This window comes from Salmo salar, chromosome ssa17, assembly GCF_905237065.1.
Source record: "Salmo salar chromosome ssa17, Ssal_v3.1, whole genome shotgun sequence".
NCBI classification, from domain to species: Eukaryota; Metazoa; Chordata; class Actinopteri; order Salmoniformes; family Salmonidae; genus Salmo; species Salmo salar.
In genome coordinates, this window is record NC_059458.1 from 8871863 (window position 1) to 8896220 (window position 24358).

General features: G+C 43.4%; 1 protein-coding gene across 12 annotated transcripts in view; it reads right to left on the bottom strand.

The window, feature by feature from the left end:
• LOC106575106 (muscleblind-like protein 2a) overlaps nt 1–24358 on the bottom strand; it is a 75612-nt gene that overhangs the window by 20862 nt on the left and 30392 nt on the right. For 8 of the 12 annotated variants that reach the window (XM_014151301.2, XM_045698764.1, XM_014151309.2 and 5 more), the window contains 3 exons: nt 1735–1902; nt 1406–1612; nt 135–383 (listed from right to left, as the gene is read on the bottom strand). In XM_014151301.2, coding sequence (XP_014006776.1) covers nt 135–383; nt 1406–1612; nt 1735–1902 — 624 coding nt within the window. The remainder of the gene's footprint in view (nt 1–134; nt 384–1405; nt 1613–1734; nt 1903–24358) is intronic. The other 4 variants (XM_014151308.2, XM_014151306.2, XM_014151302.2 and 1 more) reach the window with 1 other exon arrangement.

The window sequence follows — 24358 nt, forward strand, 5'->3', positions numbered from 1 at the left end:
TATTTCAACCAGGATTTTGGAAAACCAGGGAATTTGGAAAAGTTAGCAGATTTCTGCCACCCTACTCTAGTGTATGTGCTGTGAGGTGCTCACTACTCTACACTACAGGCTGTGAGGGGGGCGGAGGGTCTCACCATGGCGGCAGCTTGTGCGGCCACGGCTGTCTGGTTGGCCTGGTGCTGCGCAGCCTTGATCTTGGCCTGCAGGTGGGCCGGCGGGTGGAAGTACTTGCACTTCTCCCGGGAGCAGCGTGACTTGATGTAGTCCATGCACACGGTCACCGTGTTGTCGCTGGTGTCAATCATAGGGCTGTCGCTGGGGTGAGCGAAGCGGCAGTCCGTCTCGCCACGCGCGCAGTTGCCCCGCTGGAACTCCCGGCACACCTGGGAACGAGGGTGGGGTGCACACGGACAAACAGACACACACAGACAGACACACACAAATATTGGCTTAATATATCATACAATATAATACACATACCAATAACATAACAACAACTTATCATTGGGTTTATAACTATGGACTGAATAATGAACAGATTGATGTGTTTATCTATTCAGAGCCTGGGCGTAGTCAATCACAGGGGGCTTCACTCACAGCCTGGGATGTAAAACAACACCGCACACTCACTAAGTGTGGGGAGAACACTCACGCACATGTGCACGCAAACACACACTCAAATCCACACACACACACACGCAAAGACACACAAAGCAGAGAGAGAACACACACAGCCCCTCTACAAACACGCGCAGAAGGCGGTAAACAGTCTCACTTAGCGTGGGGAGTGTCCCCATTCCTCAGTGGAACGCGGCCTCTCATTAGCAACCACATGGCTCTGTTGCTAAGTGACGGTACTTTGAGATAAACACACAATACACCTACACTCCGAGGTCTGTCTGTGCTTGCCATCCTTCCAAGGCTATTCTTTGTTTTCATTACGACACAGTGGCCTGGGTGCTTTGTTGTTGTATAAACAAAACCCCCATTGAAATAACCTCATCTATCTTAAGTAGATTTAAACAACGGCGAGGTCTAGAATTCTTGGCCAGCGCTCAAGTTCTTAAAGTCATCTATTCTTTCAAAGTCAAGGTGTGTGGAAAGGGAGTATGTAAAATATACATGTTATCTCTCTGATGGGTGAGGTTAGGACTAGGTAAAATAAGATCTGTGTTAAAAGGGGTAACTTCTACCTCAACCTAGGTGGGTAAGGACGATGTCGTGAGATAATTATGGAGAGGCTTTCCCAACACCTCGTAGGGCAAACTCTCTTGATTCCTTGTATCGTCACTGCCCAGAGGCCGGCTCTCCTAACTCCTGGTATTGTAATTGGTTAGTTGGTGATGTCTCCTAACTACTAATATACTAGGACTTCTGGTATTGTTGTTGGTTAGTGGTGGTGTACCTCCAGCTTGTCCGTGCGTAGCAGCTTCTGGTTGGAGGAGGAGCTCTGCATGGAGCAGGGAGGGCTGCCGGGAACGATGATACTCTGGGTGCTGGGCTGGAGCATCTCGGTGGGCATCATGCCCATGCTGTGGGTCATGTGGGTCAGGTAGGGAGCATAGCTCAGACCCGGGCTGGAGCCCAGGCCCTGGCTAATAGGAAACGACTGCTACCAAGGAATAGGGGGTGAGGTGGGGGGAAGAGGGGAGACAGAGAGGGATAGAAATGTTAAAGTGGTGAGAGAGAGAGAGAGAGAGAGAGAGAGAAATAATCAAGTAGTCCATTACTCACCATGGTAGGCTGCATGGTCGTGCCAGGGAACATGAAAGGCATCTGTTGAGCCAACATGGCTGCTGCCGTCTTCTGTTGTATGAGGTTGTTGCGGCCGTTGATCTCGAGCTGAGTCTTGAGGTGGGCCGGGGGGTGGAGGTATTTGCAGTTCTCTCGCGTGCATCGGCCCTGAAAAATACAATAAAAAATACATTAACACAAGTTAAAGAAAGACCTTGTTAAAGACCTAGATTATGAATAAACCCTAAAGACAGGTCAGAGGTTAGGCATATGCAGACAGACTTCAATACATTGAATACTGAGGGGCAACATTGATATTCACAGCTGATGCTTTGCAGCGGCTAATGGGGATCCTAATATCAAAACATACGGGGAGTCGTGTGTATCGGCCTCAGCAACCCGGCGGGGCTGCGCGTAGCTAGCTCAGAGGTTTGAGCTCGCTAGCTAGCTAGCTGCTTCAATAAAGGATCTTTAAAACCTTACAATGTGTAGCTTTGGCTTCAACGTGTTTTAGCAAGATAATGACGCCAAAGACAGAACAAGGCACCAGATATTTTACTGGATGTAAAAATCTGAAGCATCCGGTATCTATCTTCTGCTGTTGAAATGCCTCACCTCCACACCACCAGGCAGTAAGGGGAGAGCAGTGACCTAATTAGCTGAGCGCCAGCTCCCCAGTCACAGGTTCATGCTGAAATAGGACAACCTCCCTACCAGTCCACTGACAAACCAGCATACAGCCAGCCACTCTCCATGCACACACTGTCTAGCTAGCTCTGACCTAGAGCTGCGTTTACTACTGCAGTATGGCACGTGCTCCCTCAGATTTGTCCTGTTTTAATTGCTAAACTTCATTTAAGAACACATTGTTTCATAATTTTTTATACAAATTTCTATCAGCGGTATTTTGAGGAAGGTGTCCACTGACTGGACAAGGCAAAGAGAATTAGGCATAATGATTATGGCTCTAGAATGCAGGAAAAAGCTGTTTCAGATGTTTGAAAAATTCTAAATTCTCAAACTTCCAGAAAGGAGTACCACCCCCCTCCATCCTCGCATACTTCGTGCCCCTTCTAAAATAATGGGAACACAATGCCTCTGCTTTTAGCCAAGGCAACATGTCAGAGAAGATGAAGTGGACCGTACTTTTGATGACCAAATATTTTTCTTCACATCACATGTCAACATCAATTCTATAAGGGTGGTTGTAAATCTGAACCACGCTTTACGGTTCCCCCGTTTCAACATCCAGCTTATTGTTCCGGTCACGAACGATAGCAGACCTTTAATCAAGGAGGGGTTATCGGACACCGGGGAGTTCGCAGAGCAAATAACGTGTAATCACGCTGGTCAGCCGGGTGTTGTCAGCCCGATACAAAATTAGAAACCTGATGGAAAGTGCCTGTTTTTTACCCCACTGTGATAAAAAAACACCAGTGGGAGCATCAAACAGAGAGCAGGCATTCACACGGATGTGATTTGGGATATGAAGTTGAGCTGAGCTGAGCCCAACAAAGCTATATGTGTGAAGCTATGCCTTATTTATGTAAGAAACTAGCTGTAGCTAGATATAATATGATTATAAGTACTAAACCCATCATACAATCATCTCTAAGACAAGTCTGGGGCAAAGTAGGCTACACTTAACAACAAACACCGATAGATAACTATCATCATGAGACTAATACGGAGTTATTTTTTGAGTCGGTGGATTAAAAACAATAGGCCTGATATAAAAGGAATGCAATCATGCACCATCCTTCAAAGAACTCCTATATTTCAGGATATGATCATCATTTTCCCTAGTGGAGGGGCACAGAGGTCTTGGTTTAGTGTGGGGGAAGTCAAGTCGCCAGTCAGATGGGGTGCCACAGGGCTGCACTCTACGCCCCCTTCAGTTTCTACAGCTAGTTTGTGCCAGTGCTGCACTGTACTCCCGCTCAGTTTCTCCACTGGCGCATAATAGTGCTATTGATATCCCTCCTCCGCTTTACTCCATCCACAGCCAAAGAGTAATGTTATCGCTGCGCCTCGCAGCCAAGAGCCTGAGAGGTGTGAAAACCAATCAAAGCCTCTCTCACTGACGCCGCTCTGGGCAGACCGATTCCATGGCGACTGCTGGGAGGGGAAGAGTGATGGGGGATGCGGTGCTGCTGAGGCTGAGCTTTGGATGCCTTCCCTGTGACTGTGAGGATAGCCTGAAGGGCATTAGATTGTCAGGGGTCAAAGCACTATCGCATGAGTAGGGCCGTGACCACCTGGACCAAACCCCAGAACCTAGTTATAGCCTATTTTCTGTGGTCAGGAAAAACTGGGTTGCTTGGTTAGAAACAAGGCACATGACAACAATGCTTTCTTTGTGACATTTTGCTGCTCGTGTCGTGATTGATTCAGTGCATTTGGTGCCAGTTTTGAGCATCTTTACTCGCCATTTGAGGGAGGAGTTAAGCAGCCATAAAAAAACACTTTGGGAGAGCGTTTAATTTGACACATTAGGAACTTATCAAATGTAGGGGGTTATATTCATAAGTGTGGGGCACAGCGGTCCATATGCTCTCCTCCTACACCGCTTTACTTCTGCTTATTAGCATTGAAGGAGCGGTGTACATTTTAATAAGCGTTATTAAATGATAATCACAGGGTCCTTTTCAGTCAGGTACTAATTAACTTAGAGCCCACCGGCTCTGGAAGTCACAGCGATGCTGGCTAGAACACTTGTGCAGTAGGTACACGTGAGATGACGCAAGCAGGGTCGGTCTGTTCAGAGGGAGTCGCGCCACTGACTCTGCAGATAAGAGACGACTAGAGGAGCGTTTCTGGCTGGCTCCCCTCCCTGAGTAGAGCTGCCGGAGAGTGCCCCGGAGCATTCCTCATGTAACAATGACAGTGCTAAAAAGCTGCCTGTCTCAGATGATGAAACACTGAGCGAGAGCGTCATTAGAGCTCGAGTCAGATGTTATCTTGCCCAGGGGGGGGGAATAGAGAGAGGCCCAGTTGTCTTAACCACCCACCGCCCACATTCACGGAGCAAGAATCTATTCATCCTCACCATCACCTCGGAGCACGCATTTATGAAAAGGGGCTTTTCAAACCTGAGGCACATGATTACCCCGTTAAATAAGCCCATTTCAGCCGCTACATCGTTCCGATGAAATGACACAGTGGAACCCTTCTGCTAGCTGGCTCTGTTTCAAAATGTCAGCACAAAGTCAAGGATCTATGCATCTAGCTAACTGGTGATACTAGGCCTAATAATATAACAGGGTTAAGAAGATAATTATCTCTTAGGGGTTTGAAAAGCGATGACAATGAGGCAGGGAGTATAATACTACTAAATGCTATATTTGGGTGAGGTTTTTGTCTCGCCTGAGTAGCCTCGTTTCACTGCCAAAAATAAAATTAAACCTTCTAGTGTTCAGCGAAATAACAACACAATGTCAAATACAGATAGCCTAGTCAAATAATGGACATCCAATCACATTAACCGTTACTCTCTCGCGGGAATTCCACTAACGGTCTGTATGTAGCCAAACGTAACTGCAGCTCATTCCGTTTGCTCGAAAATTGATAAATGGTTAAAAAAAGTAAGGCCCGCATCCATAGAGACACATACCAGCTCTACTGGAAGTACTGCTACTACCAGCAGTACTATAACCTGCACCTGTCGATGACACAAGCTGTTCTGCTTCCACGAGCACGTCCAATATTAGCATCAGTAATTCTACATTTGTTGTTAGCCCAGCTAGCATGGACACTGACAGTTGTGAATCTGATGCAGCTGAAGAGCTACTGCCCCCTTACCCGGGAAAGCACCTAACAGCAGACAGGGACGTTGGACCATCGAAGAGGAGCAAATATGATGAGAACTACATTGATTTGGGGTTCACTTATATTGGGCGTGTGTTATATGTGCAAAAGTACTCTTACACAACTCGATGAAACAACATTTGAGAGTGCGCTGACCCTGGTGCTAGAGGAGGTTGAATGTGAAGGGGTACGGGACTATAAAAGGTTTGGGAACCACTGTTCTAGGGAGACTAAACCATCCTTTTTCTACCCAGTTAGAGGTCGCCCTTCCCTACCCAACAAAGTTTCTATGAACAGTCCATGTACATTATCAGTGGTTCCCAAACTTTTTATAGTCCGGTACCCCCAAACATTCAACCTCCAGCTGCGTACTCTCTCTAGCACCAGGGCCAGCGCACTCTCAAAATGTTGTTTTTTACCATCATTATAAGCCTGCCACACACACACTATACAATAAATGTACTAAACACAAGAATGAGAGTGAGTTGTCGTCACAACCCGGCTCGTGGGAAGTAACAAAAAGCTCTTATAGGATCAGGGCACAAATAATAATAAATCATTTTGCTCTCTATTTAACCATCTTACATCTAAAACCTTATTTGTTAATCGAAAATTGTGAATAACTCACCCCCAGGTTAATGAGAAGGGTATGCTTGAAAGGATGCTTATAACTCTGCAACGTCGGATTGTATAGGAGAGAGTCTCAGTCTTAAATCATTTCCCCACACTGTGGCTGTATTTAGTTGTTTTCATGCTCGTGAGGGCCTAGAATCCACTCTCACATAGGTACGTGGTTGCAAAGGGCATCAGTGTCTTAACAGCGTGATTTGCCAAGGCAGGATACTCTGAGCGCAGCCTAATCCAGAAATCTGGCAGTGGCTTCTGATTAAATAAAATTTTCACAGAACCGCTTGTTGCAATTTCGATGAGGATCTCTTGTTCAGATATCGGTAAGTGGACTGGAAGCAGGGCATGAAAGGGATAAGGAATCTAGTTGTTTGCATCAAACGTTTCAGGAAAGTACCTGCGGAATTGCGCACCCAACTCACTCAGGAACTTCGCTATATGACATTTGACATTGTCCGTAAGCTTAAATTCATTTGCACACAAACAAATCATACAATGATGGAAAGACCTGTGTGTTGTCCTTGTTAGCGCAGACAGAGAAGAACTCCAACTTCTTAATCATAGCCTCAATTTTGGCCCGCACATTGAATATAGTTGTGGAGAGTCCCTGTAATCCTAGATGCAGATCATTCAGGTGAGAAAAAACATCACCCAGATAGGCCAGTCGTCTGAGAAACTCATCATGCAAGCAGTCAGACAAGTGAAAATTATGGTCAGTAAAGAAAACTTTAAGCTCGTCTCTCAATTTAAAAAAACGTGTCAATACTTTGCCCATTGATAACCAGCGCACTTCTGTATGCTGTAAAAGTGTTACATGGTTGCTGACCATATCATTGCAAAGTGCAGAAAATACACGAGAGTTCAGGGGCCTTGCTTTAACAAAGTTAACCATTTTCACTGTAGTGTTCAAAACATCTTTCAAGCTGTCAAGGCATTCCCTTGACAGTAAGAGCCTCTCGGTGGATGCTGCAGTGTACCCAAGTGGCGTCGGGAGAAACTGCTTGCACGCGCGTTTCCACTCCTCTATGTCTCCCTGTCATGGCTTTTGCACCATCAGTGTACAGATGCCAACAGATCTTGACCACCAAAGTCCATTTGATGTCACAAAGCTGTCCAGTACTTTAAAAATATCCTCTCCTGTTGTCCTGGTTTCCAGAAGTCTTCCTTAATTGACCCCCCCCATAAATGTAACGGACATATACCAGGAGCTGTGCCAGGCCTGCCACGTCTGTTGACTCGTCCAGCTGTAACGCATAAAATTCCCTGGCTTGTATGCGAAGCAGTAATTGTTTCAAAACATCTCCTGCCATGTCACTGATGCGTCGTGAAACAGTGTTGTTTGATGAAGGCATTGTCTGTATAGTTTTTTGGGCCTTTTCCCCCAGCATTGTCCCAGTCGTATCCACGGCAGCAGGAAGAATGAAGTCCTCCACAATAGTATGCGGCTTGCCTGTCCTAGCCACTCGGTAGCTCACCATATAAGGCGCTTCTAGCCCCTTCTTATTAATGGTATCTGTTGCTTTTATACATGTGTTACTACTCGAAAGTCGTCTTAATTCTCGCTCCAAAAACCCCCGTGGCTTACTTTTCAAATCGGCATGTTCTGTTTCTAAATGTCTGCGCAAGAGTGAACGTTTCATTGAGTTGTGAGATAGTACTTTTGCACATATAACACAGTGTGGCTGAGGAAGACTACTCCCAATATAAGTGAACCACAAATCATCCTATTTGCGCCTCTTCGATGGTCCAACGTCCCTGTCTGTTGTTCGGTGCTTTCCTGGGTAAGGGGGCAGTAGCTCTTCGGTTGCATCAGATTCACAACTGTCAGTGTCCATGCTAGCTGGGCTAACAACAAATGTAGAATTACTGATGCTAGCAGAAGGAATTCCTGCAAGACTGTAACGGTTAACGCGATTGGATGTTCATTATTTGACTAGGCTATCTGTATTTGACATTGTGTTGTTATTTCGCTGAACACTAGATGGTTTAATTTTATTTTTGGCAGTGAAACGAGGCTACTCAGGCGAGAAAAAAACTCACTCAAATGTATACCCAGATTAATCCCAGGGGGACAGAGATGAACGCCTGTTATTCATGAAGAGATTAGGATTATGCTCACTTAACCCATTTAGGCGTGTCCCCTTGGAGGCTAACTAATTACACATAATAATTGCCTATGCATACTACCTTACATCCCACTGCTGGCTTGCTTCTGAAGCTAAGCAGGGTTTGTCCTGGTCGGTCCCTAGATGGGAGACCAGATGCTGCTGGAAGTGGTGTTGGAGGGCCAGTAGGAGGCCCTCTTTCCTCAAGTCCAAAAAAGTATCCTAATGCCACAGGGCAGTGATTGGGGATGCTGCCCTGTGTAGGGTGCTGTCTTTCGGATGGGACATTAAACGGGTGTCCTGACTCTCTGTGGTCACTAAAGATCCCATGGCACTTATCATAAGAGTAGGGGTGTTAACCCCGGTGTCCTGGATAAATTCCCAATCTGTCCCTCATATCATCCCCAGCTTACAATTGGCTCATTCATCCCCCTCCTCTCCCCTGTAACTACTCCCCAGGTCATTGCTGTAAATGAGAATGTGTTCCCAGTCAACTTACCTGGTAAAATAATGGTAAAATAAAAAAAAAGTGAATCCAAAGTCTTTAACACTGAGAAATTGGGGTTTTGCATGTTGTGATTGAATCATGGCACTTTTCCCTTGTCGTCATATTGGGGTAGTCAAATGGAGCCAAAGTTGTTTCCCCCAAGAATCTCAATAATAAACTAGCGTAGTTAGTCTCTTCCCACAGCTGCTGTGAGTTTGGGGCAAGCAAGACTAGTACTATACTGCTGTTGCTTTAGCATTGTGCTACATTACCAGAAACAGAATGACACTGCTGTCCTCGACGAGGCCTTGGTGAGGAAGGAAAAACATGTACCTTTAAGGCAACACTGTGGCTGCCTGCTGCTGTATTGGCATGCCCTCCCCCCCCAGCCCTCATCCCTGCCTAGAAAAAAAAAACTCAGACCCTCCCACCTTCTCAATCAGCTGTGCCCTGAATCGAGACAGAGATGACTGCGTGTCTGTGGGTGGCACAGCACAGAGGGCCACTTTACCAGGGGCAGCAGAATGGCGCTTCAGTTGAGGCCTCCGCTAACTACTGGCCATTTGCATTTTCCTTTCAATGGGGCTCTATTCTGCCTCGCCCGAGACAGAGGTTCATCGTCTCTCCAGCCGACAGAGGTGCAAAAAAAGAAAAGAAAGTAAAGCTAGACCCTAATTCAGGGAAGGCTGGGTGTCCTTCCTTGTGTCACTATATATGTTTTATTACATTTTGCATCTTATATTTAACTCTGCATTGTTGGGAAATGACCTATAAGTAAGCATTTCACTTTTAGTCTACACTTGTTGTCTTAGAGGCATGTGACAAATTAAATGAAATGACATTACATCTATATGGCTTCGGGGGAGAGAGATGATATTAGTGAATGAGAGGGGGCTTTAGTTATGGAGGGAAGTGATGGGGTTCTCTCTCTCTCTGTGTGACTAGGGTCAGACACAAGCTACTCATTCAGCCTCAGGAGAAAGGTGCAGGGTTCACATAGCTGAAACCCACATTATGACATTATCACCATCCTGACAGCCAGGATCGATGGCCATTGGGAGAAGAGTGACAGACGAGAAGGCCATTAAGACCTAATGCCATTTCAATCAAGAAGAGTTAGAGAAAAAAAAAAATGAAGCACTGGTGAGACATAGTGGAACACCACGGGCTCTCTCGCTGTATGTTAGTTCATGCGCTAAACATTATTTATTCATGCCTTTGCGTTTCCAGAAACATCCACAACACCTGAGATGACTGCACCTTCGGAGAAGCTCTGACAACACAAAGTCCTTTCTCTTTATCCTTTAGTTCTTCTCCCCGGCGACAAGGGGAGGGCTTTGATCGCTGTGAGAACTGACACTAATTTCTATGACAAGAAGCCAGGAATATCTGTAATCCCCTTACACCATATCAGAGGGGCTCGTGTCTCCACTGCCCTGACCGGATGGCCTCGTCTCTTCCTTTCAGTCTGTCTCTCTCTGCGCCTCTCCATCTGTCCGTCTTCCTCTCCCTAGGTCTCGCTCTCCATCTCTCGTTCTCTCTCTGGGCATTAATGGCTGCTGGCATGTCAACCTTATTCCCAGTCAAGTGTGACATTTTAGCGAAACCTTCTGCAATGAGAGAGAACCCAACAGGACGGGCACTTACAGAACACGTTAAGGCCCAGAAAAAGCAGGTCCCGACACCGCTCTGGAAGAAAGCGGAATGGTTCTCGTTGCTGGATGCACACAGACAGGAGGTCCCTTCATCCTCCTTAGGGGTAGTAGTGTCCCCTTTCTGGTGCCCTATTCCACTTAGGCCCACTGTAACAGGTTCACCTTAGCCATGAATACTACTCAAGGTGCCATGACATCCGTAAGCAGTGCTGGCCACCCTAGCTCAAGTTGAGGCATTCAACTCCATGCACACAGGTCTTCTAAAAGGAAATAAGCACTAACTGAAATGCTGTACTTCCATACTGAAATGATATCCTATGGCTTTTAATCTTGACATTTGAGAAGATGAACTATACCCATTAGCGTTTCCTTTAACTTAAGGGTTTCTTACACTATAGAAATAGTCAAAAGTACAATCGAAGAAAGAACGGTAGATATATCTGTAACAAACCTTGCCCATTTTGTGTCGGCCTACATGTCTGGCGAGTCTCATCATAAGGCTATTATGCGTCAACACAAATGAGAGTCACCATTAACAAAAATAAATTAGGGAACAAAGGACTTTGTTTTTGCTTTTTGTCTCACACACGTCTCCCGAAGCATTTACCCGCTGCCTACTAGATTCCAGTGTTGGCTCGACGGTAATTACATATGCCTTTGTTTCAACACCCGTAATCCTAGAGATGGGTAAGCGGTGCTACCGCTGACACGCCTGAGATTACCACAGGAGTGTGGCAAAGAGCCTCCTAAGCCTCCTGGCTTTCCACTGCAGAGGAGAGAAGAGCGAGAAAGAAGGAGGGAGAGTGAGTGAGAAAGATAGGTGGTGATAATTCCCCCCCTCCTGTTTTCTCAGACGCAGACACACACACACTGTCATCTGTGTAGGGACGCTCCTCAGCAGGGGTCCCTCTACCACAGGCCCACACACAAAAACACACATACACTCCCAAAAACACATCTCCATCTGGGGAGAGGGCGTTGTAGAAAAATGTGGCAGGCAGTACTGTGTGTGCATCAGAAATAGAACACTAACTCATTCTAATTCTTTGACTGTAACATCAATGAGAGTGTATTCAGAGTGAGGTGCTGCCTGGAACATTGAGCACGCACACAGTTTCTGTGAAAGACGAGGAAAGAAAACAGCTTGAAAAAAGCAGGGTGGCTCTTAATACAATGATGAACCTTGCGATACAGCAGAAATATACACACTTCATCTTTCTGACTAAAAGCAAGTCTAACTTATGCGCTTGTTGACAGAGGACTGTCTGACATTATATTGTTGTGGACCAGTTATGAGGGAGCGTCCAGACCTAAGAGCGAGGGAAAGTTCTTTGTGTGCATGTATATTACAGAGTTCTGTGTGTGTTCTGCTTGCCTGTCAACATAGAGAGAGATAGGATTTGTGTGTGTGTGTGTGTGTGTGTGTGTGTCTGTCTGTCTTCACTGCTCTTACTGCAGGTGCCTCCCAGGTCTATGCTGTAGCCCAGTAGGCTGGGCTGGTAATCCAGTGAGCCGTGCCTGCTCCAGTTAATCTGATCATCTGTGACCTGCTGAGACATGAAACCCACCCTGTTGAGCTGCACTAATCCGACGACACACATACACACAGGCGTGCATACACGTACCATCCCAATCTCTGTGTTGACAGGCCGAGGTACAGGACAGAGGCAATATTCCTTACAACTAAGCCTAACTGTCATGAGCACTCAGTCCATTTCAGACACTTGCATACCAGTTGTAGATTGGCCTATTCGTCACTGACACCTTCTAGGAGGAAAAGGATTGTAGAATAAGTACTGGCCAACGTCAAACTGCAATTAGAGAAAAAAATTGCAGCCGGAAAGTAATTAGATCCCTTGATTTATTCCACATTTTCTTAAGTTACAGCCTTATTCTAAAATCGATCTACACGTTTTTAGACATTTTTGCAAATGTATAAAAAAACTAAATCTACATAAGTATTCAGACCCTTTACTCAGTACTTTGTTGAAGCACCTTTAGCAGCGATTACAAGCCTCGACTCTCCTTGGGTATGACGCTACAAGCTTGGCACACCTGTATTTGGGGAGTTTCTCCCATTCTTCTCTGCAGTTCCTCTCAAGCTCTGCCAGGTCAGATGGGGAGTGTCGCTGCACAGCTATTTTCAGGTCTCTACAGAGATGTTCGATCGGGTTCAAGTCCGGGCATTGGCTGGGCCACTCAAGAACATTCAGAGACTTGTCCTGAAGCCACTCCTGCGTGGTCTTGGCTGTGTGCTTAGGGTCGTTATCCTGTTGGAAGGTGAACGAACCTGCACCACAGTCTGAGATCCTGAGCACCCTGGAGCAGGTTATCAAGGATCTCTGTACTTTGCTCTTTTCATCTTTCCCTCGATCCTGACTAGTCCCCCAGTGCCACCACAGAAGAACTCTGGAGCTCTGTCAGAGGGACTATCGGGTTCTTGGTCACCTCCCTGACCAAGGCCCTTCTTCCCCGATTGCTCAGTTTTGCCGGGTGGCCAGCTCTAGGAAGCGTGTTGGTGGTTCCAAACTTCTTTCATTTAAAAATGGAGGCCACTGTGTTCTTGGGGACCTTCAATGCTGCAGACATTTTTTGGTACCCTTCCCAGGTCTGTGCCTCGACACATTCCTGTCTCGGAGCTCTACGGACAATTGCTTCGACCTCATGGCTTGGTTTTTGCTCGGACATGCACTGTCTGTCAACTGTGGGACCTTATATAGACAGGTGTGTGCCTTTCTAAATCATGTCCAATCATTTGAATTTACCACACGTGGACTCCAATCAAGTTGTAGAAACATCTCAAGGATGATCAATGGAAACAGGATGCACCTGTGCTCAATTTCGAGTCTCATAGCAAAGGGTTTGAATACATATATAAATAAGGTATTACTGTTTATTTTTAATTAATAAACATTTCTAAAAACCTGTCATTATGGGGTATTGTGTGTAGATTAAATAAATGTTTTGCTCATCAATTTTAGAATAAGGCTGTAAAGTACATGTGGGAAAAGTCAAGGGATCTGAATACTTTCCGAATGCGCTGTGTACGGTTGTTTAGAAACACAAACACCCCACGGGATTCAGTTCCAATCTGTTAGCTAGATGCTAGTTATTTCTTAGTTTTTTTAATTTTACTGAAAATGGTAGGGAAAACATGGGTATGAGTGTTTCCTGACATATACCTAGCACCTCTGGGACTGAGCAGCTCCTCTTTAAAGGCATCCTGAAGGACCTGGCCAAGGAGGGCTGTACACGACCTCCAGTATGCCTTAGTCTCCAACCTGGATTATACAATATTTGCACATTATTCTTTTTTAAATTCAAGCTCTTGATTGTTGATCATTGCTAGACAGCCATTTTCAAGTCTTCCCATAGATTTTTAGGCATATTTAAGTCAAAATTGTAACTAGGCCACTCAGGAACATTCAATGTCATCTTGGTGAGCAACTCCAGTGTAGATTTGGCCTTGCGTTTTAGGTTATTGTCCTGCTGGAAGGTGAATTCATCTCCCAGTGTTTGTTGAAAAGCAGACTGAACCAGAATTGAGTCTAGGATTTTGCTGGTGCTTAGCTCTATTCTGTTTCTTTTTATCTAAAAAAACTCCAGAGTCCTTGCTGATGACAAGTATACCCATAATAGAATGCAGCAACCACCATTCTTCAAAATATGAAGAGTGGTACTAAGTGATGTGTTGTGTTGGATTTACCCCATACATAACGCTTTGTATTCAGGACATAAAGTTAATTTCTTTGCAAAAATTTTTGAATTTTACTTTAGTGCCTTATTACAAACAGGGTGCATGTTTTGGAATATGTGTACTCTGTACAGGCTACCTTCTATTCACTCATTTAGGTTAGTATTGTGGTGTAACTACAATGTTGTTGAGACATCCTAAGTTTCCTCCTATCACAGCCATTCAACTCTGTAACTATTTTAAAGTCACCATTGGCCTCATGGTGAAATCCCTGAGCGGTTTCCTTCCTCTCCGGGAACTGAGTTAGGAAGGACTCCTGTATCTTTGTAGTGACTGGGTGTATTGATACACCATCCAAAGTGTAATTAATAACTTCACCATGCTGAAAGGTATATTCAATGTCTGCTTTAAAAAAGTTTAACCAATCTACCAATGGGTGCCCTTCTTTGCGAGGCATTGGTCTTTGAGGTTACATTTGTGTTTGAAATTCACTGCTCAACAGAGGGACCTGACAGATAATTGTACAGAAATGAGGTAGTCATTCAAAAAGCATGTTAAAAACTATTATTATAGTCCATGGAATTTATGAGACTAGTTAAGCAAATTCTCTCCTGAACTTATTTAACCTTGCCATAAAAAAGGGGTTGAATACTTATAGAATCAAGACATTTTAGCTTTTAATTAATTTGTTAAAAAAATAAATGTTTTAACCTAATTCCACTTTGACATTATGGGGAATTGTGTGTAGGCCAGTGACACAAAATCTCAATTTAATCAATTCAGGCTTTAACACAAAATGTGGAAAAAGTCAAGTGGTATGAATACTTTCTGAAGGCACTGCAACTATCACGTTAGATGCCTTTAATCAAGACTCTAGAATTTCTATTGATATTCTAAAAAAACACCAGTCACACAAGGGAGCCTCAGCAGGTACTCCTCACACCCAAACCATAAAAACCACAAACTTTGCACTGACACTTTTTTTAATTATCTCGAATATGGAATTTGTTTAAAAAATATATATATATTTTTTTACTCTGCCTTTGTTTTACCTTTTTATGTTTTGAGTACATGCATAACTCCATAGCCAGGTAATTTTTTTCTCTTACGCACCGGCCACCATTCACCCAAGCCTGAGCCCTCGCGCTCCTTTTCAAGATTCATACATAAAACGCTACATCTTCTTTTCTCCAATCCTCTGAGGCTATTGATAGTTTGTCGGGTGTCGAGTGTTTCACAGTGATGTAAATCCATAGCCCAGACCAAGGGGGATAATGAGATAGAGGGGGTAGAGGGAGGGATGAGGTGGAGGGAGAGCAGGAGCCGATCTAGTCATCAAAGCCCCTTTCCAACACACTCAGCAAATGGATGAGCATAGATGCGTCCCAAATGACATATCATTCCCTATTTAGTGTACTACTTACCCATAGGGCTCCGGTCAATAGTAGTGCCATAGGGTGCCATTTGGGACACAGACCAGGAAATCTGTAATATGGGAGACATGGCTGACACAGTCCAGTGTGTCCAAGGTTACAGTGTTGGGTTGTGTCATGGGCCTTTTCTATTCATTCACAATTCATTGAAGGAGAATGCTGTATTAGTCAATCACTCTCAGACGACGAAGTGGCGCTTATAAACAAGACATCAGTCATCCGTATGCATTGAAATGGCACCATATTCCAGCCTCAGGTCAAAAGTAGTGCAGGTAGGGAATATGGTGCCATTTGGACACAGACACCCTGATGAAGGATGTCATCCGGTAACGTAAAGAAAGAAGCATTTTTTCCCCATCAATGTCAACTGCCCTTCAAGAGTGGCTTAGTATATTCTCGCATAACCTTAACTCATGCACTTTGGTTAGGCACCTTTTCCTCTACCCTGTGCATTTCCGTCATCTTTTTATAATATGCCACTTTTTACCCAAAGCGACTTGCATTACAGTGAGTCCATCTTTATTAAGTTTATGTGGTCCCTACGGAAACTGAACACACAACCTTGGCATTGCTAGCATCACACTTTTACCAACTGAGCCACACAGGAGTAAGAGAGTGATTGGGGAGACACCTTGTGCGACCATGACAACCAAGCGAGGACAGAATGCATACAAAATGTTTTCTGGTTGGGATAGCGTTTCCCCTGGTGACAGATTTCCCCCTGTATGGCTGAACTCAAGAGCCTCTGAGGGCTTAGAGACGCAGTGGCAGCTCCTCGGCAGGGCCGTGTTCATTAGGCAGCAAAAAACATGACAGACTGAAACAGGGAGGGACTACCTGGACTTGTACAATGAGAAATTCTCATTTTTGTTTTCCTTTGCAAAGGGTTTTAAAATGATGCATGCCCTAATGAACATGACCCAGAGGTAGGTAGCTTGCTAGGTAGGTACCGTATGTAGGCTCTCTGGTGATGTGAGCCTTCTGGCTCTCAATATAAGCCCAAGGTTGCCTCGCGCTACAGGAAGTGAATTAGAGCCCAAGAGTGATGACTCACACAAGCCGCTCAAGTGGAGCTAGCACACCTTTTATTTCTACCTTCAGCGTACACACACGCCAGAATCACCAAGCAAAACACAGCTGTATCGGGAATAGAGGGAGAGTGGGGCAGAGCAAGAGAGAGAGCACCACACCCTCTGTAGACCAACATAGGGGTGAATAGAGGGAGCATGGGGCAGACAGAGAGTTTGTGTTTCTATGAGTATTCATAAAGCCTGTCAAACAACAGAGACAATACATTTGTCTCATCTCATCATTTGTTAATGAATGTAAATGCTGAATTGCATTGGTCTTTATTAAACGATGACAAATGGAAGTACTTTAGAATCTCTGCGTCACCGGAAGAGCACTCACTCCTTTCGCTCCATCCCTCCACCCTCTCACTCCTACCTCTCCCACCTACTTTTTTCCTCCCTCACTCCTTACATCTACCACTCCCTCCCTCCTAGGATAGTTATAATGGACTAGGATAGTTATAATGGACTAGAGGTCGACCGATTAATCGGAATGGCCGATTAATTGGGGCCGATTTCAAGTTTTCATAACAATCGGAAATCAGTCTTTTTGGATGCCGATTTGCCGATTAAAAAAAATAAATTTTACACCTTTATTTAACTAGGCAAGTCAGTTAAGAACACATTCTTATTTTCAATGACGGCCTAGGAAGGGTGGGTTAACTGCCTTGTTCAGGGGCAGAACGACAGATTTTTACCTTGTCAGCTCAGGGATTAAATCTTGCAACCTTACGGTTAACTAGTCCAACGCTCTAACCACCTGCTTTACATTGCACTCCACGAGGAGCCTGCCTGTTACGCGAATGCAGTAAGAAGCCAAGGTAAGTTGCTAGCTAGCATTAAACTGATCTTATAAAAAACAATCAATCATAATCACTAGTTAACTACACATGGTTGATGATATTACTAGTTTATCTAGCCTGTCCTGCGTTGCATATAATCGCTTGCTCCAACGTGTACCTAACCATAAACATCAATGCCTTTCTTAAAATCAATACACAAGTACATCTTTTTAAACCTGCATATTTAGTTAATATTGCCAGCTAACATGAATTTCTTTTAACTAGGGAAAATGTGTCACTTCTCTTGCAAACAGAGTCAGGGTATATGCAGCAGTTTGGGCCGCCTGGCTCGTTGCGAACTGTGAAGACTATTTCTTCCTAACAAAGACAGCCGACTTCGCCAAACGGGGGATGATTTAACAAAAGCGCATTTGCGAATAAAGCACAATCGTTGCACGACTGTACCTAACCATAAACATCAATGCCTTTCTTAAAATCAATACACAGAAGTATATATTTTTAAACCTGCATATTTAGCTAAAAGAAATCCAGGTTAGCAGGCAATATTAACCAGGTGAAATTGTGTCACTTCTCTTGTGTTCATTGCACGCAGAGTCAGGGTATATGCCGCCTGGCTCGTTGCGAACTAATTTTCCAGAATATTATGCAATTATGACATAACATTGAAGGTTGTGCAATGTAACAGGAATATTTAGACTTGCCACCCGTTAGATAAAATACGGAATGGTTCCGTATTTCACTGAAAGGAAAAACGTTTTGTTTTCGAGATGATAGTTTCCGGATTCGACCATATTAATGACCAAAGGCTCGTATTTCTGTGTGTTATTATGTTATAATTAAGTCTATGATTTGATAGAGCAGTCTGACTGAGCGGTGGTAGGCACAAGCAGGCTCGTAAGCATTCATTCAAACAGCACTTTCGTGCATTTTGCCAACAGCTCTTTGCTGTGCTTGAAGCAATGCGCTGTTTATGACTTCAAGCCTATCAACTCCCAAGATTAGGCTGGTGTAACCGATGTGAAATGGCTAGCTAGTTAGCGGGTGCGCGCTAATAGCGTTTCAAACATCACTTGCTCTGAGACTTGGAGTAGTTGTTCCCCTTGCTCTGCATGGGTAACGCTGCTTCGAGGGTGGCTGTTGTCGATGTGTTCCTGGTTCGAGCCCAGGTAGGAGCGAGGAGAGGGACGGAAGCTATACTGTTACACTGGCAATACTAAAGTGCCTGTAAGAACATCCAATAGTCAAAGGTATATGAAATACAAATCGTATAGAGAGAAATAGTCCTATAATTCCTATAATAACTACAACCTAAAACTTCTTACCTGGGAATATTGAAGACTCATGTTAAAAGGAACCACCAGCTTTCATATGTTCTCATGTTCTGAGCAAGGAACTTAAACGTTAGCTTTCTTACATGGCACATATTGCACTTTTACTTTCTTCTCCAACACTGTGTTTTTGCATTATTTAAACCAAATTGAACATGTTTCATTATTTATTTGAGGCTAAATTGATTTGATTGATGTATTATATTAAGTTAAAATAAGTGTTCATTAAGTATTGTTGTAATTGTCATTATTAAAAAAAAAAAAAAATTTAACAAATAAATAGATTAAAAAAATAAAAAATATAAATAAAAAAAAATAAAATCGCCTGATTAATCGGCATCGGCTTTTTTCGGTCCCCCAATAATCGGTATCGGCGTTGAAGAATCATAATCGGTCGACCTCTATAATGGACTGCAACGATATATGCGCTGCCAAATTGTGTGTCCCCCCCCACCACTCCCATCCATCTTTCCCCCCCTCTGTACACCCTTCTCTCCCTCCATGAGGTCATCTGAGTCTGGGGAAGTGTGTCGGCGTCCCAAATGGTACCCTATTCCCTATATAGAGCACTTCTTTTGACTAGAACCCATGATGCTCTGGTCAAAAGTGGTGCACTATAAGAGGAATAGGGTGCCTTTGGGATACAGAAGTTTGTAGGCCCTGGCCCTGTGTGCGCTGCCAATTAGTGTCCCCCACCTGTCGCCGCGGGTCAGTGGTGCAGGCATCTGCCGGGTGTGAAATTGCCCATCTCAATTTCATCCCTGAACTCTGCATGCCCCCCCACCCTTGCCCCTACCACCAGCAGGATCTCTAGACCTTTACCACATGACCATACACTGGTGGGGGGGCATGCTGCATATAGCCTACTGCTGGAGTATATGGTGCACTGGGTCGTATCATTAGTACATACCAGTGCAACATTTTCAAATGAAAACAATTGTTTCTTATTGGACAAGTTCAGGTAGTCCCTCCCCATTTTAGTCTGTTTGGTTTTCTAGTGAATACAACCCTGGAGTGTGTAGAACACTGTAGAACATGGAAAACACTGCCGTTGACTGAAAGGCTTCAACCTCGAACGTTGAACCAAATCACTATAATAACGACTGGTCTAATCTAGTATTTGTACTTGGCAGTTATGTAATTACGAGGTACTTTGTTCCTGGTCAAATCATTAGGCACCCTTTGTGCAGTTGGAATGGTAATCAATCTGGCCTCTGTAATCACTGGATCATTTTCCACAATTGAAACGCATGTGCACAGTGCAGACTTTGACAGATGAACTTTATGTGACAGGATAGCAAAGCAACAGTAACCATGTCGTTCCCCACGAATGATGCCCCCCCCCCAAGAAATACATTTGAAATTATTATTATTAGCAAAGAGGTTTGGAACTCTTTCTTATTGGTCTACTGACTAATTTACCGCTTGGTAATGTCACTGGGCTATGGAACGCTGTTTGGGTCTTTGCGTGTCAAAAAATATACACGTCAAATAACACTGTGACACGTTAAACAAGCTTTTAATTTGACACGTCAAATTGACACGTCAAATAACAGTTTAATTGTAGAATGTTGTGTTGAACCGCAACTTATGGGGTAGCTGCCTAGCTTTAGCTTGGTACCTAGCTAGCACCAATACAACCAGCCTGAAAACAATGACCAGTAGAAACTGCAGTCATTTTCATTATTCTTAGCAATGATTTCGGAATCCTTGTGAGTAAGTAATAGCTAGGTAGCCACTTGTTGTTCGCCTATTGAAATTGAACATCAGTTCATGAAAATAAATAGCTAGCCAGCTACTAAACCCTATTGCCCAAAGCTAACGTTATAAGCAGCCAGCTAGCTTCATGAGGCTCGACCGGACTGGGTTATGTGTTGTGAAGCTAGCCACAATAAGGATTAGGCACAATATTTTTTAGAATTTGCGGTTTGTCTTCAAAATAAAAGTACCACATTCAAAATGATGCAGAAGTTTACAATTGGTGGAATAATGCCATATTTAGACTAGATAATGTTAAACAAGGTTGGAATGTGAAGCAATGAAATGGGGTATCAGTCTACTTGGTGACACCCACAGAACACAACTGTGAAGAGTTTACGCAAATATTAGGGTTGTAGCTCTTATCGCAGGACTGTGACTGTACAATCACCTCCCCGGTCAGCCTATTATGTGTATTGACATTCATATTGCACTGTACAGCTTTACCTAAGGATTGGGGATCAATGAAATAGGGTATCAGTCTACTCAATACCCAAGATATTTTTTCCCAACGTCCTCCTCAGAGTTATCAGACTCCAAAACATCCACGCAGTATTGTTTTCCTCTGGAATAGTGTTCAATACACATAGGTTGACAATAAATGTGGCTCAATTCACAGTTGTTTCAGAGTCCCGCAATAAGAGCTATAATGCTAATGTTCTCTGGGTGTCACTGAGTAGACTGATAGCCCGTGTCATTGATCCATAATCCATAGGCAAGGCTGTACAGTGAAATAAGCCCCCAATGCAATTCTAAAGTCTAATACATCAAGTGTGATTTCAACAGATTTTTGTGAAATTAAAAAATTGTCTTTTGTTGATTTTATATAAACATGCCAAACTCGTTTAGCAGCATGATCTATTCAATTATGGCGTAATTCTACTATTTGTATTAATTTGCATCAGTGTCAATGACAGACTTGTATTTTGAAGGCTAACTACAAAGTCCACTATTGTGGGTAATCCTTATTGTGGCTAACTTCACATAGGTGGGTGTGACCTTTAATCAAATAAGAACTGTCTTATACATTAGGGTTATTTTAGATGACACCTAGCTAGCTACTGAAACAGATGTCATTTTGCTATGTTTTTGGGGAAGAACATTGTCAGCATCCATGAGCTAGCTAGCTTTTTTTTATGACCAGCACAGTAGGTGGGCGAGACAAGTTTACCAGCATCATAGCATACGTATCGATGAATCGTTGTGACACATGAAATACGAGTGATAGTGTAATCAATGTGTAATAACTACATAAAAAATGTAACAAGTTACCTTATAATGTGACGTGCAGTCATATTCAGGTCCTGATTGGTCAACAAGCTTATTTGACACGACAAATAGTGTTATTTGACGTGTATATATTTTGACACGCAAAGACCCAAACGGCGTTCCAAAATGGTCAGGCCAAAACTCCATCTCGCCAAAACAGGCTGAAATTTCAGGTGGTCTTTTCAATTAGCTCTTACACTAAAAGGGCATTATCATAATTTGCACAGTGTTATTACAAACTCAGTGTGGAAATACAGTATATAAAACACAGGGAAATCCATTTATTGACTGCACTGGGACTTTAAGGCTACCTCACCTGACTAAAACAAAAGAGTGCTTCATTTCAAGGCTTAAATCACTCCAAGATGGCCGCCTCACTTCCCCCGACATTCCCAGAAAGTGAAAGAAGAAATCATTCCGTCTCTTATCCATACAGACAAGTCATTCACTGGGCTAGTGATAAGTAATCTACTTAGGTCTCTTCCCCGTCTGCATCATATCAGACTGTCTGTCAGCACAGCTTTAGTCTGCATTCCAAATAGCTAGGTTTTTCAACTACACTATATGTACAGTTCCTTCGGAAAGTATTCACACCCCTTGACTTTTTATACATTTTGTTGTGTTACAAGGTGGGTTGTTGTCACATTTTTTTTCTTCTTCAAGCTCTGTCGAGTTGGTTGTTGATCATTGCTAGACAGCCATTTTCAAGGATTGCCATAGATTTCCAAGATGCTTTAAGTCAAAACTGTAACTAGGCCACTCAGGAACATTCAATGTCGTCTTGGTAAGCAATTCCAGTGTATAGTTGGCCTTGTGTTTTAGGTTATTGTCACACTGAAATGGTGAATTTGTCTCCCAGTGTCTGTTGGAAAGCAGACTGAACCAGGATTTCCTCTAGGATTTTGCCTGTGCTTAGCTCTATTCGGTTTCTTTTTATCCTAAAGATCCTAGTCCTTGTTGATGACAAGCATACCCATAACATGATGCAGCCACCACTATGCTTGAAATTATGGAGTGGTACTCAGTGATGTGTTGTGTTGGATTTGCCCCAAACATAATGCTTTGTATTCAGGACAAAGTGAAATTCTTTGCTAAATATTTGTTGTTTTACTTTAGTGCCTTATTGCAAACAGGATGCATGTTTTAGAATATTTATATTCTATACAGGAGTCATTCTTTTCACTCTCTCATTTAGGTTAGGTTACTTCACCATTCCCAAAGGGATATTCAATGTCTGCTTTTACATTTTTTACCCATCTAGCAATAGGTGCCCTTATTTGTGAGGCACTGGAAAACCTCCCTGGTCTCTGCGGTTGAATCGGTGTTTGAAATTCCCTGCTCGACTGAGGGACCTTAGGGATAATTGTATGTGTGGGGTACGAGAGTCATTCAAAAATCATTTTAAAAACACTAGTATTGCACAGAGAGTCCATGCAACTTATGTGACTTGTTAAGCAAACGTTTTTAATTAATTTGTAAAACACTCTAAAAACATAATTCCACTTTGACATTATGGGGTATTGTGTGTAAGCCAGTGACACAAAAATCTAAATGTAATCCATTTTAAATTCAGGCTGTAAAACAACATTTGGAAAAAGTCAAGGGGTGTGAATACTTTCTGCAAACACTGTACATCTCAGTGGAGTTGGGTTGCGACAACTGGGCGGAATGTACCTCCGACTACATCAAGTCCCTGTCAGTCGATACGAGGAAACAATCAATGGTTGTATTTGACGAAAGGTTTATTTAAAGTATGTATTTCAGCAAACAATGAAAGGCACGCAGCAACAGAGGACAAACAGGTACAGAGTAAGGGTTTAAGAATATACATTTTTACTCGTGTCGATAGACAGCGACTCGATGTAGTCGGAGGTTCAGTCTGCCCACAGTCGTCTCCGCTCAACTCCATTGATGTGATGTACATCGTAGAGTTGAGACAAACTTGGCTACTTCCCAAATGGTCAAAAGTAATGCACAAAATAGAGAATAGGGTGCCAATTGGGATGCAGCCCTAGTCTCCTTTGGTAAACCTCAAAAGACCTCATAGCAGCTCTTACATCACATGGCTTTCAGTTGATAGCTTGTCTCCTGAAGATGAGTCAAACTGGTATGTCCACTAAGTCTACATTCGTACACTAAGTCACTCAAGGACTCTCTTGGGATATAGGCCTGCTATATAAAGCCATGATTGAACATAGTGTTTTGTCTGGATTAAAAAGAGGCTTAGATGGTGGGCGTGGCAGGGGTGAGGCAATGGGCGCGGTCGACTTGTCAGCGTGGCTGAATTGTCAAGAAAATTCTACACATGAAAGAACATGTTGCAGTTTAAGAAATTCCTGCAATTCTATGCATTTTGCCATGGCTAACGCTGTTATTTTCCTCAAACATAAAATCCATAGTGCTAAATTAATTGTTTTTGGAATATTCTATTCTCCCTGACTGAATGATATATACTGCTCAAAAAAATAAAGGGAACACTAAAATAACACATCCTAGATCTGAATGAATGAAATAATCTTATTAAATACTTTTTCTTTACATAGTTGAATGTGCTGACAACAAAATCACACAAAAATAATCTATGGAAA